The sequence below is a fragment of the Diceros bicornis genome, chromosome 1 (genome assembly GCF_020826845.1).
Source record: "Diceros bicornis minor isolate mBicDic1 chromosome 1, mDicBic1.mat.cur, whole genome shotgun sequence".
In the NCBI taxonomy this organism is placed as follows: Eukaryota; Metazoa; Chordata; class Mammalia; order Perissodactyla; family Rhinocerotidae; genus Diceros; species Diceros bicornis.
The window spans coordinates 61,950,446-61,969,047 of record NC_080740.1 but is presented as its reverse complement, the minus strand read 5'-3'; the positions used below and the strand labels follow the sequence as shown (position 1 = coordinate 61,969,047).

Here is an 18,602-nt window from a genome sequence, read left to right as displayed (position 1 = left end):
GGAGGGGAGGGTGCTTTTATTAATTTGTTTGATTTTTACCTGTTTGTTTCATTTTGGTGTGTGTGTGTGTTTGTGTGTTGAGAGAAAGTTTACCAGTTAAATTTTATTATTTCTTTGGAAACTGGTCCCAGAGCAATGGTCTGGCTTCTTTTGTGAGGATCATAGGATTTTGGTCCCAGCATATAATGCAAAAGTTCACAGTGTAAATTTTAGTACCATAAACCCTGAAGGCAGTTCTGCTCATTGGTTAATACCACGGCATTGGAGTTAGGGTGGTCAGGATTCCTTCACTTTGAGAAAGATTAACACAGCAGCCAGAACAACCTTTTTTAAAAGGACACAATCTAATTATGTCACTCATCAGTTCATAACCTTCAGTGGTTTCCCTTTTCTTTCAGAACCAACACTGGAATCCCACAAGGCTCTCCATTTCCTGGCCCTTGCCTGTAGCTCCAGCCTCAACCCCTATGTGGCTCCCCTCACTTGTGGCTTCAATCACCCTGGCTTCATTTAGACCAGTCATTTCCACACTCTGATGTTGCCCACGGGACATTTTGTGATGTCTGGAGACATATTTATAAATGTTGTCACAAAGAGGGGGAGGGGTGCTACTGGCATCTAGTGGGTAAAGGTCAGGGATGCTGCTAAACACCCTACACTGCAGAGGGCAGCCCCCACCAACAAAGAATCATCTTTGTTACTATTGCAGAGGTTGAGAAACCCTGACTCACACCTTGCCTCACACCGTTTCCCCTAATCCCGGGCCCTGGACACGCTGTTCTCTCTACCTGAAATATTCACCTCTTCTCCTCCCTTCCTCTTCCCTTTCCTTTTCCCCCTTTTCTCTAATTAACTTCTATTCACCCTTTTGATCAGCACCTTCTCAGAGTGGCTGTCCAGATTCTTCTTCCCAGATGAATATTACATTCTTTCAAAGAATTATGGAGCACTTAAAAATATTAGTAATAATTTTACTTGTATGTGTTTGATTACCCCCTCCCCCACCAACTGCAGGTGAGCGGGGCTATCTAGCTTGTAGTCATCATACTAGGCCCAGTATCTCCAGCAGCTAGCACAGCTAGCAGAGTTGTCAGACAACGTTACATTCAATGTTACTAAAGGAACATTTCACATCCTCACCCATAAAAGGAGAGTAATAGAGTAACCATCTCATTAGGCTGTCAGGAGTAAATAATACACACAAACTCTTTAGCACAGTGCCTGAATCACAGTAAATCCAGAGAGACCGAGTCTCTGGAGTCTGCCGACAGGAAATCGGCTCTGTCCGTCTCACTCCAGCACCGGCTCGCCTTCCTCCGGGACCTCAGTCAGCTGAGGAATTCTCCCTCCTCTCAGTTGACGACTGCTGCGCCTGCGCCTTTCTGTCTCCACCGCTACCAGGCTGCTATGTTTTCCCTCTTCTCATTGGCCCGCCACTGGACTAGTTCGTCGATACTGCGCATGCTCCATTCCGGATCCGGTCTCTCTCCCCACCCTGGGTCCAACCGGAGAGCAAAATCTGCCAACACGCCTGCGCGAGCTGCCGTGTCCCGGAAGCAGTACTTTGGCCTTGTGACACGTAGCAACGGGTTCAGTTCAGGGTCTAAAACGGAGTTTGGGGGTTAGTTGGCGCTGCTGAGCTACTGCTGCCGCCGCCGCCGCCGCCTGCGCGTTTGGTGAGTGTCCCAGGCCCGTGACTCACCGTTCGGCGTCTCCCCACACCTGTGCGGCGCGGCTTGTTGCCGCCTTTCAGCGCTGCGCTCGGGTCCTTTGGCTCAGACCCCCGCTCCCTTCCAGGCCCTTGCTGTGACGCGCCCCCTGCACCTCAGCCTCGGCCTTCCAGGAGTCTGCACTTTCCTGGCAGGCCCGGGCCTTATTTTGCAAGGAGGTAGTTGCGTTTCAGCTGTAAAGCTCTGTCCCGAGGTGAGGAATCATCTTGGTAGTTGTTGATGTTTTAGATGCCCGTGGAGCCACTCCTCCCACGACCCTGCCCCTAACCCAAGACTTATCAGCTCCTCGAAGGGGAGATGTCTTCCCGGGCCTTGACTTAGAGACTAGACATTTCTTCAGCAACCCCCGCAGATCCACCCAGTGCTGCTCCCCAAAATTCCAGAAGAAATATTGGCTGCCTTCTGGAAGTATTTGCTTAAGCAAAGTATCAGGAACAAATTCAGTAAGACCTTGGGCATAAGCAGTATTTGCCGTTTCTCTTCTATTACAGATCATTTGCAATGTCAGGCTTTGATAACTTAAACGCGGAATTCTACCAGTCAAGTTACAGCATCGATGACCAATCACAGCAGTCCTGTGATTATGGAGGAAGTGGAGGACCCTATAGCAAGTAACTTTTCAACTTTGGCAATTTGTTTAGTCAAGATTGCAATGAAAGCATGTACCCAGCGTGTTTGGTTCTGCCTGAATGTGTGAGCCTGTCCCTCATCAGGATTTTTCCTAATCTTCCTTCTCCTGGAGAGATCTGTGACACTGGATGGGTTTGAAGGGGTTGCCGCATCTAGCTTTTGGTATCTTCTGCAAAATCTTTAGGTGTGCCATGGGTGGAAAAGTAGATCGTTAAAGAACTATTTCCTAGTAATAGTATTTCTGCATCATTTAAGATATGGAGGGGAGCTTCAGGTACCCAGAAGATAGGTTATTTAGTCCACAGGGCAGTTAAATTGAAGTCCTTTGACGACTTGTTTAGTAGTTAAATCACTCTGGCTCTCAGACTTTATCAACGTTAATTGGAAGTGCTGAGTGCACTATTTAGCAGTGTGAGCTCCCTGTTATGAATCATCAGGTAACTTTCATATAGCAATTGATGATCATTTTTATTACTTCTCATACCAAAACCTTATGGTCAGTACACACAAGTTGCCAGTTGCAGATTAAAGGGGGGAACTCAAAACCTTTCAGCCCTGAATTGTTAAGAAAACAAAACAGAACTGATAAAACGGATTTTTTTATAGTCCCTGGTGTTTGTGGCAAAAATACATTAACTGAAGGCTTTCTACCGATCTCCTCTAAGACATCATATCCTTAGTTTCTTAGGATCATATCCTTAGTTTCTTAGGACCTTCAAGGTAATGTTTATTATCAGCCTTCCATTCAGTGAAGGAGTTTCCTGTATCAGGGTTGCTTAACCTTTTTCAGATGGTCCAGGACCCCTTTGAGAATCTTATGAAAACTATGGGCCTATTTCTGGGAAATATATGCATGCACTCAAACACCCGTATGAATGTGCATATGACTTCAAACAGTTCATGTGTCGTCTGATGTTCATCTGTGGACCCTGAATTAAAAACGTCGTGAAGACTATCCAGGATGAGAGGAAGGCAAGGTTCTCTATCCAGTTAGTCTGAGAGAAACAGGTAATACTAGAATGTGTTTGAATTAATAAATCTGAATGAAAGCACCCAAGAATTTGAAAACCAAATTCAGCCCTACAGCATGGTCTGTCTTGGATAGGCTATACTTTTTACAACTTATAGACCCCTGCTTAATTTGACATATTCTGAGGGTTTTTTTCTGCCTAAAACGTAACAGACTGAACAGTGGGAATAAGCATGTAAAAAATACTCTCTCTGAGTCACTTTTTTCCTTTCTGGTAAATTCTCAATTACATACCATTGAGGATTTATCTCTTTTGATCAGTTAATTGGGCAGAATTAGAAAAATCATGTTGAGAAATTTCCATTTATATATTTACCTAAGTATGTATTTTTCTGTGATTGTTCTGTGTATGAGAGGGCAAATGAATGTAAGATTAGCCAGAGTGCAGCAACATGGGTTTGGAAAACCTGTCTGTGTATGCAGGCCTGTTTTTAACCAAATGATATTGATGTTTGGACTCAGCAGCACTCTTCCATTGAGATTGCAACCTCCTAGGTTTATCTCTGTCTTTCTTTCCTATCCTGTCCATATTCGCACCACTTAAAGGTGTGACTTATCTTTTCATTTCACTTATCATCATCTCATTTCAGTTTTCCGCAGAAGGATTGTTTAGATATTCTGTTGCTGACTCTTCTGACAATTCCATTCCAACCAAATCATGTAGTGTACCAGTAAGCGTTGCTTCAGTGAAGAAGTTTTATTCCAAGTGCTTATATAATAACCATTACTGCCAGTTAACGAATATGAGTTCGTAGATGATGCTTAGGAAAACAAGAAGCCTAATGTATTACTAGTAATAAATTTGGGTTTCTGAGCTTTATAAAAAAAATTTAACTCTTCTATATGTACCTTCAATTAGAATCTGAAGCCTAATGACATTTTAAACGTCCATCTCAGTTTATCAGATAATATTCTGTTTGTTTTGCTAACTTGGTAACAAAGATCAGCTGATAACTTTCAGCTCACTGTTGATAAACATCTAGGTTCAAATAGCGTATATCTTGGATTGTCTTCCAGTTTGACTTATTATTAGTCTATAGTTCTGCATTTGCCCTATAAAGTCAGCCTTAACATTTTACATAGTTTCCTTTATAGATACTTTACAAGTATCATTCATACATTCATGTAACAAAAAAAAAGTATAAGGCTCTTTGATCCTGAACTGCTGAGTTTTATGAATGTCATATTGGACAGGTCCCACATTGTATTCTAGATATTCCTATAAAATATAGTGATATCAATCACATATTTTTTAAAGTATTGAAAGCTAGTATTTTTTCATCTTTGGCTTAACTGGTAATACCTTTATTGTATGTCTAAAGATTTTCATGAACTTAAGCAGCCAATCCCAACCCCGTATATTAAGAGGCTCTGTCTTGGTTTTTGGCACTGAATGCTTCTGAGAGTATTGGTTTACTATCTGCTGCTTTTCCTGATGTAAAATTGTGGATTTAGTCTATAAAGATCATGTCTACCTTACTGTGTTTTAGTTTAAAACCAGCAGGAGTGAGTCAGGAATTTTCCTGACCAGGTCCTGCCAGAGAAGTAAAATTCCATCATACTACCTTTCTCACCTTTCATTTTGAAGAAAGAATGCTAGTGGCACTTTTGAAGCTGTCATTTGCTTGCAGTATTTCTCTTCCTTACATGAAACTTAGCGGTCTACATCAGTTTTTTTTTTGTTTGTCTTTTTTTGTGAGGAGATCAGCCCTGTGCTGACATCTGCCAATCCTCCTCTCTTTTTGCTGAGGAAGACGGGCCCTGCGCTAGCATCCGTGCCCACCTTCCTCCACTTTACATGGGACGCTGCCACAGCACGGCTTGCTAAGCGGTGCGTCGGTGCGTGCCCGGGATCCGAACTGGCGAACTATATCAGTGGTTTTAAAATGTGGACTGCAGACCCCAGAGGGTCCTCGAGACCCTTCAGGGAGTCTTTAAGTTCAAAACTATTTTCATAACAATACAAAGATATACCTTTTTAGGTGTGTTGACATTGGCACTGATGTTGCAAAAGCAATAATTGGTAAAACTACTGGTACCCAAATATGAATCCAGAGAGTGGCATCAAATCATTCTAGTAATCATATTCTTCATCACCACACACTTGTCTAGTAATCATTGTATTCTTCATCACCATACACGTTTCATTTAAGGATACCCTTGATGAAGCAGTAAGAATTATTGTTTTATTAAATCCTGACCCTCGAGCACAAACATATTTAAACTAATCTGTGTGACAAAATGATAAAGCACTTCTACTTCATGTTGAAGTACAGTGATTATCTCGAGGAAAAGCACCTGTGCAATTTGGGTTGCAGGCTGAACCAGCCACTTTTTTGTGGAAACCATTTTTATTGGAAAGAACAACTGATGAACTATGGTTATTTAGACTTGAGTATTTGGCAGATATTGTCTCAAAAATGAATGAAGTGAGTCTCTTACTTCAAAGAAAACAGTTCACAGTGTATGTGGCCAGTGATCAAATTTGAATTTTCAAGGCAAATGAGGATTTCAGAAAACTTGTATCCATCACTATGAACTTGTCAGTTTCCCAGTAATTAGCCATTTTTCTGATGAGATCAGTGGTGTTATTAGCAAATGTGATTTTTAAAATATTCATATTTTATATATAGTTTTATATTAAATGAATCAGTATTTGGAAGATCTGCATAAGTCATGCCAGTATTTTCTAAGTGCCCAGTGCATGATGTTACAAAATCATACATGAGTAAAGAAAGGATCCATTCAAAGTGCAAGACAGATCAATGTATTGTAATGTAACAGTATTAAAAGTTCATCAGTGTTGTTTTAATTTCTACATTTCAATTTAAGTTTAAAAAACTACCACTTTCCTTTGAATTTTCGTGTAGTATCAAAAGGACTATTCATGGTAATCTGAAAAGGTTATTAAATACTCTCTTTTTCAACTACATGTCTGCAACACTACATTTTCTTCAGATACTTCAACTATAACAATATACCACAACAGATTGAATGCGGAAGCAGATATAAGGATTTTTAACTGTCTTCTGTTAAACCAGACATAAACGAGATTTTTCAAAAATATAACAGTGCCACTTTTCTCAGTAATTCTTTTGAAATAATTTTTTCATAAAAAATGTTTATGCTAACATGTAATAGATTTATTACTTTAAATGAATTAATATTTTAAATGTTTCCCAGTTTTAATTTCTAATATGATAATTATCGATAGATATAACCCACATAAACAAAACATCTTTGGATTTCTCAATAATAATATATTTTAAGAGTATAAAGGGGTCCTTAGACCAAAGAGTTTGAGACCCACTGGTCTATATCATTCTTTTTGGTTTTTCTATTGCATACATTTCTATTTATATTCTCTCTCTCTCTCTTTGTGTGTGTGTGTGTGTATGTGTGTGTATGAGAGAGAAAGAGAGAGAATAGAATACAATCTGTTTTATGCAGATTGTAGAAACCTCCATATGGAGCTTTTCTAGCTATTTTGTAAACTTAGAGCTGGACTTCTGATACATCCTAACATAGATCAAGAATAGCATGTTGTACTAAATCAGAAAATGTGAATTCTTGTCCTAGTTCAACCAGCTAGCCCTGTGGAGGGTGTGTGTATATGTGTAAGTCAGTAGAAATCAACATATTTGCATACCAAAATACTGGGGAAACGCAGATACAGGAAAAAATAGTATAGCTGTCTCTATAAGGTAGGATTTTGGGATGATTTTTATTACAATTGTTAAGAGTTGCCCACTGGAGTCAAAAAGTCTAGTTTTGAATCCTGGCATCACCATGGACAAATCATTTTAACCCAAATATCAGTTTCCACATCTTTATGACGGGGAGGATAGTAAAATCAGCCTCATAGAGTTGTAGTGAGGATAATATGAGATAATTCACATTAAACACTTATAACAGCACATCACACAGTACCATTCAAAAGGTTATTATTTTTGTTTTTGGAAATTTTCAGTACTTCATATATACCTAAATATTACATATAACATATTTAGAATTAATTTTAGTAAATAATAAATGTACAACATTTTTAAAGCTACAAAGGTGTGAAAGTTTATAATGTGAAAGTTGTCTTCTGCTTCCCCCTATTTCCAGATCCCTTTACCTATATAATTATATATACATATCAAGTATGTGTATATGTAATATACACACATATACATAGATGTAGATATGTAGATATAGATATATTCTAAAAAACACAGTCACAATGGGTACATATGGTATACACTATTCTGAACATTGGCTTTTTCCTTCCCCACTGAATATTTCTTGATTATCATTCCATATCAGTAGACATAAAACTGCCTCATTCCTTTTAACAAGTGCATAGTAATCTATGCCCATATCACAATATATTTACTGTCAGCTATTTATATTGTGCTGTTTTCTATCTTTTTTTTTTTTTTTTGGTGAGGAAGATTAGCCCTGAGCTAACATCTGTTGCCAATCCTCCTCTTTTTGCTGAAGAAGATTGGCCCTGGGCTAACATCCATGCCTGTCTTCCTCTACTTTATATGTGGACGCCTGCCACAGCATGGCTTGCTAAGCAGTGTGTAGGTCTGCGCCCGGGATATGAAACTGTGAAGCCCGGGATGCTGAAGTGGAGGGCACGAACTTAACCACTACGCCACTGGGCCGGCCCCTGTTTTCTATCTTTTGATATTAAAATTATGCTGCAGTGAGTTCTATTTTATAGCCAGAAAATGAAATAGTTTGTTTTTTTTGTTGTTGTTGAAGAAGATTTGCCTTGAGCTAACATCTATTCCCAATCTTCCTCTTTTTTTGCTTGAGGAAGATTCGCCCTGAGCTAACATCTGTGCTAGTCTTCCTTTATTTTGTATGTGGGTCGCTGCCACAGTGTGGCTAGTGAGTGGTCTAGGTCTGCGCCTGGGATCCAGGCCGGCAAACCTAGGCTGTGAAAGCAGAGTGCGTGGAGCTTTAACCACTCGGCCAGGGGGCCAGCCCCTAAATAGTATTTTTTTTAAGCGTGGATTGAATGAGTGTGGTAAGTCTTGAGAATCCCATTGGAATCTCCAAAGGACTATGTGATAGTTGAAAATTTGCCATTACTTTGATTTACTTTTAGTCAAGATGTTCAATTAATTTCAAAATGTGATTTAACTTTGAAATCTCAAATAATATTAATGGAGGTCATTAGATTTTTATATTTATCAAAAAGGAGCTATAAAATTTTTAAAGTAATTAGTAGACTAAAGGTTCTGTAAGGCTTCTCAGCTCTCATTTTTTAAAATATTTTACTTTTAAAATAATTATTTTAGTTCTGTATTTTTTACTATATAATTAGATTAGTCCCACTGATAGATAAGTTGTATTTTTCTAGAACACAGTGAGACAGGTGTTTAAAAATATTGCTTCAGTATCCTTCTGTTCCCTGTTGTCATCATCACTAAAATAGCCTTGGTAAGGGCTCTCCCTCTAAAATACAGGATTTGCTGTAGCACATATCAAATGAGACAATAGATACACAACTAGTATGAAAAATTAAAAGCACCATTTAAATGCAAGGTATACAAATAATGTTTTGTTGTATTCAGACAGTTTTCACAAAGAACGAGGTTGATTTTTCCACTCTTGTTTGAAATTGATGGTTGTTCTTAAAGAGATTTACCCACTTGCAAAAAATAACATAGTACAAAGAATAAAGATGAATGATTTTGCATTCAATGGAGATCCAAATTACAATGGAAAATTACATAACATGTAGTACAAAGTCTGTCATCCTAAGCTTTCATTCATAGTCTTAGGCATAAATTTTATTTCACAGCTATCTTTATGTTATATATACTCACTAAGGGGGGAAAGTAGACAATATTTTTAAGTTTTCATTTGTTGATCTCCTAATGTTTAAAAGTTTAATCGTTTATAAAATGCTTAAGTGCTGCATAAGTGAGTGTTGGCATCATCAGGAAGATTCTCTATAAAACACAGACAGCTTTTCATTGTAGATAATCAGCTTGATCTTAGTAATCATTTCAACTGCCATTTATAAAAAGTGGCAAAGTAGATATCCTAGGAATTGCATGACTAAGATGCCCTAGCTGTCAGGAATATTAGCTGTTGAGGGATTGAATACTTCTGAGAAACCAATTTCCTTTGATTTACAGACAGTATGCTGGCTATGACTACTCACAGCAAGGCCGATTTGTCCCTCCAGACATGATGCAGCCACAACAGCCATACACCGGGCAGATTTTCCAGCCAACTCAGGCATATACTCCAACGACACCTCAGCCATTCTACGGAAACAGCTTTGAGGATGAGCCACCTTTATTAGAAGGTAGGATTGGTTGCAACACTTTATAGTACTCTATAATATCCAGCTGGTCAATGAAAATAAATTTTAATTTGGAGAAGTTGTCCTTTCCTTTAAAAAAATAACATTGTAGAAAAAAGTTTTCTACTAAGGGACCCATTTTGAATACAGTATATATGAAACCACATTGAGCTAGAGGAGCCCATATTTTTAATAAACCTTTGTAAAGTGATAATAAAGTATGTCAATATGTCAGCATCTACTTTTACTTCAGATTACTGATTAAATTCTATCAGTGGAAGAAGTGAAAGGAAATAGCATGGTGTTGATTATTCTATGTGGAAATAAGCTGACACAACTAGTAACATCACTGAAAAGTACGATGGTTTTCAACTTGTATTCCAAAACCCATAAAGCAGTAGTTCTGAACATAAACATAAATCTTTTGGGATCAGATACCCTTTGAAAGTCTTATGAAAACTATGAATACTCTCCTCAGAAAAATGCACACACATGCATAGAGACATAGTTTGGTGTACAATTTCACAGGACCTCTAGGTATTCCTGAAGCCCCAGGTGAAAAACCCCTTACTATTAACCCTGTCTGTATATTCTTTGTTATGCAGTTATAGCTGAGAGTATCTGTTTCATCATATCCATACCCTTTTCCAACACCAAACCAGAAATTGGATATTTGTGGGATAAGCACCATAGTCAGTGAAGACTGGTATTGAGGACTCATCAAAATAATATCATCTGGTATTGCTAGGTCCTCTTTTGATTCTGGATGTTTCATTTTGTCTCCTGTTCCAGCATAGATTCTGGTAAATTAAAAGTATGTCACAAATCCTAATTGACTTCCTTATTTTCTTTCCCTTTAGAATTAGGTATCAATTTTGACCACATCTGGCAAAAAACGCTAACAGTGTTACATCCATTAAAAGTAGCAGATGGCAGCATCATGAATGAGACTGATTTGGCAGGTCCAATGGTTTTTTGCCTTGCCTTTGGAGCCACATTGTTACTGGTAAGATTTTAGTTTCATCTCTCAGTGTGAGATTAAAGAACAATCTTTAAATGTTCCACCAAGAGCCATTTTTCAGATTCTGCTTATATATATCAAGTCTTTGATGTGTTTTGAATAGTATTGAGTTGCTTGAATTTATACCTATTCATTTCTTCTCCATTGATAGTAAATAGCGTATAGTTAGAAAGCATTTCTTGTTCCAAGAAGTGGTCCAATTGTTAAGGAAAAAAACAAAAAAAAAAATAAATAAATAACATGTATGGCTTCGGTCCCTCATCAAAATTCCTTCTTTTCAGAGATGGACAAAATTTTTTAGCCTATTGCTCTTTTTTTTTTCTGATAGCATTTTTTTTTTTTTTTTTTTAAATCTCTAGACCTTGGGTAGTGTTTTGTTGCAGTAGTTCTGGGGGTTACTTTCCTATATATTATTTTAACTTTTAATGAATTGAAACATTAAAAGACAACAGGTTTTAGTCCCTATCTCTCACCTCCCTAAGAATTTTAAAGCATATTGAAAATGAAAAGTTGTAAAGATAATTGTTAATATTTGTTGTATTTTATCCTGTGTCTCTGAATTAGATGAGATAAATGATGTAAGGCATAGAAGATGGGATTGTTAGTCAGGAAAACTGGGCGTGAACTCAGTGCTCCTGCTCTGTCCTTGAGCAAGCCATTTGTTCCTTCAGCTCCCTCTGGTAGAGAACCCTGTGCTGCCCACCTGACACGACTGTTTTGGAGATTAAGCAAGACAGGTTATGTGAGAACACTTTGAAAAGTTTAAAGCACTGTACAAGTATGAGGTTTTATTACTACCACACGAGTGAATTCATCAGTAAACTCAGCTGAGCTTTTTCAAACTTCTGCACTCTCAGTCGGGTATTTACAAATAAATATTGAGTCTAACAAAAATTGCAACGATTTTTCCACTTAACATAATCTGTAGAGGCATACTGAAGATTGAGTGTTGTACGTCAAAAATCTTACAAACAAGGAACTTTTTGAAGGCTTCTCTGTGGACTGATTTTGGTAATAGTGTGACCTGAATACAATGTTTGTGCACATCTCTTGACTAAGAGAACTGTAACTCCAATTTAGCTAACCTTAGGTCCTAAGACTGTTCAGTGATGTCTTTTACAAAAGCAGAATTGTTCAGTTTTTTGTTTTTTTGTTTTTTGTTTGTTTGTTTTTGTCAAAGGACTGTATAACTCAACTAACAATTTGGAAAAATAATGAAAGACAAAAATATCTTCCATTATATTCCTCTTGCCTGGTTGTTAATCAGTTTTCTTTTCTCCTCCCCTCCCCACAGAACCCTGGCTTCCTGCTTATCCTGGCTTCCTTTCTCCTAGCTTCTCTAACACCCATATAAAGTAAATGATGAAATTATTTCTGCTGTTAAAAAGATTATGGCTACATCTGCCAATGAGAATAAATTGCTTTGGGCAATTTTGGTGGAATTAGGTGCTTTCAAGTGATATTAGCTATTATCCAAACATTCTGAATGACTTTCCATTTTGTCTCTGTAGTTTATTTGCTTAAAATAAGCCAGATTTCTTTTTAGAAATCTACTATTTTAGTTGATTGTAGCATGATTTTATATCTTTATTTGTTCAATTCTATGCCAGTGCAAATGCTAACTGGAAAATGGAAAATGAGATCTCTGTGTATTGGGAGGTGGATACTTTAAACTTAAGAAGGATGTAAAAGCCAGTCTGCCCAGTGTTTTACTTCTCTGCATACAGAATAGATACCTCTGTAGATTTTGATGCTCACAAATTGAATATCTTCTACATGTACTACTTTAGGTAAAATAAGCCCAAAAGTAACTTATTTTTTGCCCTTTAACCTGTAATCTTTTCTTTACCCATAGGCTGGCAAAATCCAGTTTGGCTATGTATATGGGATCAGTGCAATTGGATGTCTAGGAATGTTTTGTTTATTAAACTTAATGAGTATGACAGGTGTTTCATTTGGTTGTGTGGCAAGTGTCCTTGGATATTGTCTTCTTCCCATGATCCTACTTTCCAGCTTCGCAGTGATATTTTCTTTGCAGTAAGTACTGATCTTTATTTTGGGTTGATTGGCCAGTTCTGTGTAATAGGATTTACCTCGCCATCAATTTCAGATAAATCACTGATTCAGCAAACATATTGGATAGTGCCTCTTGTGAGTGAGCACTGTGCTGCATGCTTTTCAATGATGAACAGTGGACCTGAGAGTAAACTTTAAAATTTTTTATACCATCTCTACTTTTACATATGATAAAGAATTTTACTAGTTTTGTGTTTAGTTACCAGTGTCAGTAAATTAATTGAGCAGTGGTTATCATTAATGTAAATATTGCATGGGAAAAGTCAAGTCGTTAAAATATACTTACCCTGTCTTGCATATTTTTTAGACTATATTTGATTTCTTAAAGATGTTGGGCATATGCTAAGCAAATGGATAATAAACACTGTCCATTTGGCAGCTGTTTAACTGAAAATGAAACATTCCTTCTATGGCAAGAGGCTGTTACTACCTTACCATATTCTCTGATGTACTTGTGAGCAGCTTTAAATATGTGTAATTTTTAAAAAATATTTTAGGTAAGGTTAAAAAGAAAGATGTAAATTACTGCTGATAAAGTTCCTCCTCCTCGTGGCCAGTGAGCAAATGCTCTCAACAGTTCAAGCCCCTCCTTGTGGCTGGTGCTGGGCACAACCAACGACAGGGCTTTGTTACACTTAGAAAGTTAAAACGGAGATTTAGAAGGAGAGCATGTATCAACTATTTGATACTAGAGATTTGGCAAGATGATAGCTTCATAGTGTTCCTGCTTTGGATAAAAATGCTTCAGATTTTCAGTGTAGAAACTGCTTCACTCTGCTCATTTGTTTATATTTGAATTTTACAGAATGTATTTTCTACTAAAACAGTGTTTTCCAACCAGGGGCAGTTTTGTTCCCAGGAGACATTGGCAATGCCTGGACACAGTGTTTGTTTTCGCAACTGTGGGGGCATGGGTGTTACTGGTATCTTATGGGTAGAGGCCAGGGATGCTGCTGACCATCCTAACAATGCACAGAACAGCCCCCCACAACAAAAGTATATCCAGCCCAATGTCAGTTAGTGCCACAGCTGAGAAACCCTGTGCTAAAAGGAGCAAAATGTAGTTAAAAACGAGCTTTTTGTCACATCAAGTGATTCAGCATCACTGAATTCACTGTAAGGTGCATTTTAGTGTTTGAAAAAAAATCTTATTTCTGCATATATCTACATGTGGATTTAAAATGCTTTTCTTTAGAATTGGTTATTGTATTCTTAGCTAACTAATCTCCTTTACTGTTTTATTTTCTCCTCCCCTTGTTTTTTTCTTGTCGGTTACAGAGGCATGGTAGGAATCATTCTCACTGCTGGAATCATTGGATGGTGTAGTTTTTCTGCTTCCAAAATTTTTATTTCTGCATTAGCCATGGAAGGACAGCAACTTCTAGTAGCATATCCTTGTGCTTTGCTATATGGAGTCTTTGCCCTAATTTCCGTTTTTTGAACTGAATTTTTCTGGGATGTGGACATCATTAGGCCAAATACACAAAAAGGACTTTGAACTCTTGAATTGGACCAGCAAACTGCTGCAGTGCAACTCTCATGCAGATCTAATGTCTGACTCTTGGAGCAGTGGAAGTAAACATGTTCTCTTTTGTTCATTTTTATGGAACTTTTGAATACTATATTGGGTTTACCTGCAATATGACTAGCGTTAAGTGTTTGTGCTTATAGAAATAAGAAGTGCTATTTCTTTCCTGTTCCTGCAGCCTTTGAAAAACAACTTTTTTCCATGCAAAGTATATTATGATGTTTTTGATAGGTTTTGTCAACTGTGGGAAACTACCACAGAGCTGATAATCTTTCTTAAAAACAACCCAGTGATAGTAAAGAAGACACAAGACTTATTACAGAAATATTTTTTCAAGGAACTAGGAAAGAAAAATTCCCTGTATTCTCAAGGCAGATGCACTTGAAGCAAAAAAGTGATTCCAATGTAGGGTTTTATGAGTTTGCACTTCAGAAATTTGACATTCCTTTAAATTATCTCATGAAATTTTTGCTAAAATTCAGCGATACAAGAAGTTCACAGTCTACATTATTGTAGATGTGAAATGTGAACACCTGTTTAGATATTAGCGTTAACTAAACCATAGTGACGAAGATTGGCCACATCAGTGCTCATAGTTGGATCTCCATGTTTCCCAGGAAAAAGAAAATCACTAAACTTTTTTGAGGAAAATATTTAAAATGTCATAATTTCAGTATTGCAGTTATCAATGTAAAGTGCATTTGATGCTTATTAATTAAAATTTTCCCAGTTAATTTAAACTGTGTTGTTGACTTTACTTTTGCTAAACCACTGTTCTCGGTGTCCCATTTTCTTTAACTAGGATCTGATTTTGACTTGTATTCCCAGTTTATCCTAAGTTTTCAGAATAGAAGTCATCTAGTATAGAATCAGAAAAAGAAAAGATTAAACAAAAAGCAATTTATTTTGAGTTACAACATTATTTCCTTATATTATTTGGTTTATATTATCAAGCTCTCTTTCCAGAGAAACTGGAAGAAAATACTGTATCTTGTATATTGATCATTGGCTTTTTCTGGAGAAACTGCCTGTGATTCTGGACAAAGCTCAGTTATAGTTATGAGAAAGGTAACATATGGGGAGGAAAATGTTGCCTTTTTTTAAAAGAGGAGACTTTCAGACTAAATGAAAAGAAATTCCAAGCTACATATTAATGGCTGTTTTTTAGTTTCCAATCATTAAAGGAGCTTAAGATAATAAAATATATTTCTTACAAGAAGATCATGATTTCTAATCTCTGGAATCACATAAATATGTTTTTCTTCATTAATACTTAATCTTCTGGAGGAATACACTCACTAATAATTACTTTTGGGTTAGGTTTTCAAACTTACCAAATTGTTTTAGAATGATATTTTTTATTGTAATCCTTGGATAGTATGTTTTTTGCCTTTTTCAATTTAATTTATAAATACAGTTCTTGTTAAGGCAAAGGTAAGAGTGACTTCTGTTAATCTCCAGTTCTTCCTAATGAACAGGGTATATGATGCTTTGGAAATTAAATTCTCCTCCCACTGTTAGTTAGACTTAAGACCGTTAATCTTCAGCCAAATTCCCCAAATGGATCAAATTTTCTTATTTTTTGCCTCTCTTAACCCCAACAAAATGATTTTTAGTTTAAATCAGTGTTGTGGAGATTTTTGTTGTTGGTTGTCTTTTATTTGACTCTAAAATGATTAGGTACAAAACTACTTTATATTTAACTATTATTCTGTCAAAACAGCTATACAGTGGAGTTGCATTTGATGCAAGAGTTTAGTTCTAGAGCTTGCTTGGTTACATGAAGAGTCATGTATAACCAAAATTTCCCTTATGAAACTCTTAAATCAAAAATACAGTATTTGTAGCCATATTTATGCATACTTTAAGAACTACTATAATGTGTCTCAAAAAGTAGTGTGTGGTAACTTTTTTCTCTAGCATTGAAATAGACTTCTGTTTCTTTAGTTAAATACCAGGTAGAACATCTAGCTTGCTCTTAGGACCCATTTTATACCAAAAATATACATGTACCTTTAAATACTAGAGACACTTTTAGCATAGCTAAAAGCTCACCTAGTGATTCTCACTGACTAACTGGGATTCACTGTAAGTGGAGTTTGCATGTTCACTCAATCTAGTATGTTATTTATTTATGCACGTATGTATGCCAAGAACATGTAGTTGATTTTACATTTGTGTAAATGTATATTTTATGACTTTGCTATAATACCATGCTTGCCAATGGGTGTTTTCAAGAACTATATAACTAGGCTTGTAGACATAGGCATTCTTTCTGCAGATATAGTAATGCAGATAATGCAAAATTCTATAAATCTTAGAATGCTAACTGTCCTCAGATACTTGCCATCCAATCAAAGAAAATTTTTTTAAATGTATCCTAATGATATTATTTTGGGTAGAATTTAGGAACTACATTTGACATTTTGCAAGTATGTGTTTTTAACCTTAATAGGTATTGCTCAACTCAAATATACTCCAAATCTAACTAAGGAAGATTGTCTCTAAAGTTAAAATTATGCAATTATGTTTGCAATACACATCACCTACAAAAAAGGAACCTTTCCTTTCTGAAATTATACACTTATTTTCCCATATAAATGGAAGAATTTAGAACTTTGGGCAAAAAGAGAACTGTATCAGTTAGAATCTTACCTAGAGGATACTCTGACCCAACCATGGAGAGTTGTGGGAAATCAAGACCACATTTGGAGATCTGCCTGTTGTCATATAGAGCAGATCTAATGTAATGACTCAGACAATTTGCTTAACTTGCCCTGTGGGAGAAAAAAAACATATGACAAAGTGTTTAGTCTTTCATTAAGTAGTGTCAAATTTTTCCAAAAAATACAACATGGTACAGATCATAGTGTGAAGAATACTTAGCCAAAAATAGCACTGGGCCTTCCTTCAAAACGCTAGCTAGAGCAAGCTTCCTACCCAAGTAATGCCCCAACTTAAACCTATTCTCACCAACTATCCATTGATTTCGTTTTGTGATGTCATGTCAAATTCCAACTACTGGTTACCAAATGATCTCAATTTTTATAAATTCCATTTATTTGGAAATGAAAGCTTAAATTATTTTGCAAGCAATTTGCTTGTATCTAATGATATGCTTATTTCAAAATAAGAACTTTAAGAATGAAACATTTAGAATCAAGCAAAAACATAATTATCTTTTCAAAGATGGTTATAGTAGTTAATGAGAGTCTTTTTACATTTTAGAATGTATTTAGGATTTGGGGGAAGGAGTGGCAATAACAAGATTTCAAGGTTTAGTGGAAGTGCCCTAGAGAAGAATTGGTTCATGTGCTTTAATGAATAGATAAGAATGATCTGTCATCAGCTTGTCAAGCATAGAGTGTTCACTTTCAGACAGCCTAAATAAAGCCTGTCCTCACCACTCTCTACAGTCTAGGCTGTTATGACTTTACACCACCAATGAGAAAATGATTGATTTTAAGCAACTCTACTTCTGCCTCCATCCAACTTAATGAAATTTGAATTTTGGTACCTTAGTATTACTTTAATTTCAGTAAGTTACTTTGTTCATTAATAATTAAATACCCATTTTATAACTGGGCAATAGGTAAAATGAAATATTAAATTATTGAGTTCTAAAGATTGACAGAGTACTTAGTCAAAAGTGTTTTATATTATTATTAACGAATGTGTATCTTAGAATGGTGACCATAAAACCTGAAGAATGAAATCTGATGGTGTGCAGTTCTGATTTTTTTATCACAGATAGAAATATTTCTTCTATTATTGTGCACAAAGTTCCTACTCTAGTTAATGAAGAACATTATCTACTGATGGAGCACAATGTCCTGTGTTTGTGCAAATAAATTAAAATGATTACATACTCAAATAAGGACTAATTAAATACAGAGCTGTTCTAATTTAAAAGCACAAATACTTTCTTGAGCACATTAGGTTCTAAAAATCGGATATTACATTTTTTGTGAGCTTAACTAATTAGGCTTACCTTGCATATATAAATTTGGTTTATTTCTAAAACTACCACTAAATCTGGTGATAGCTTGCAGGGTTATTAATTATGCATTAAGGTGTTTTAAATAGCTTTTCAACACTTGTGGCACAAAAAGAATTTTAAAAAATGAGAAAAGAAAGAAGTACTCAGTAGAAACATTTAAGATGCTTGTAAATTCATACCTACTTGGCTTACTCTGATTCTTCTAAAAGTAGAGAACGCATATGGTTATTTCATTTTTTTCCAATGTAAATATAGTTCAAACAAAAGTCTTTGT

General features: G+C 36.3%; 1 protein-coding gene across 3 annotated transcripts; it reads left to right on the top strand.

Annotated features, from left to right (window-relative positions):
- Positions 1–1,561: 1,561 nt before the first annotated feature.
- Positions 1,562–15,068, top strand: YIPF5 (Yip1 domain family member 5). 3 transcript variants are annotated; one of them, XM_058543111.1, is made up of 6 exons: positions 1,562–1,676; positions 2,222–2,341; positions 9,534–9,706; positions 10,564–10,709; positions 12,580–12,761; positions 14,079–15,068. In XM_058543111.1, exons 2-6 carry the CDS (start codon positions 2,232–2,234, stop codon positions 14,239–14,241), a joined length of 774 nt encoding a protein of 257 aa, XP_058399094.1. In that variant the 5' UTR covers positions 1,562–1,676; positions 2,222–2,231; the 3' UTR covers positions 14,242–15,068. The 3 variants fall into 3 exon arrangements, with proteins under 3 accessions (XP_058399094.1, XP_058399111.1, XP_058399102.1); XM_058543119.1 differs by lacking the exon at positions 1,562–1,676 and adding an exon at positions 1,841–1,923; XM_058543128.1 differs by lacking the exon at positions 2,222–2,341.
- Positions 15,069–18,602: the final 3,534 nt, after the last annotated feature.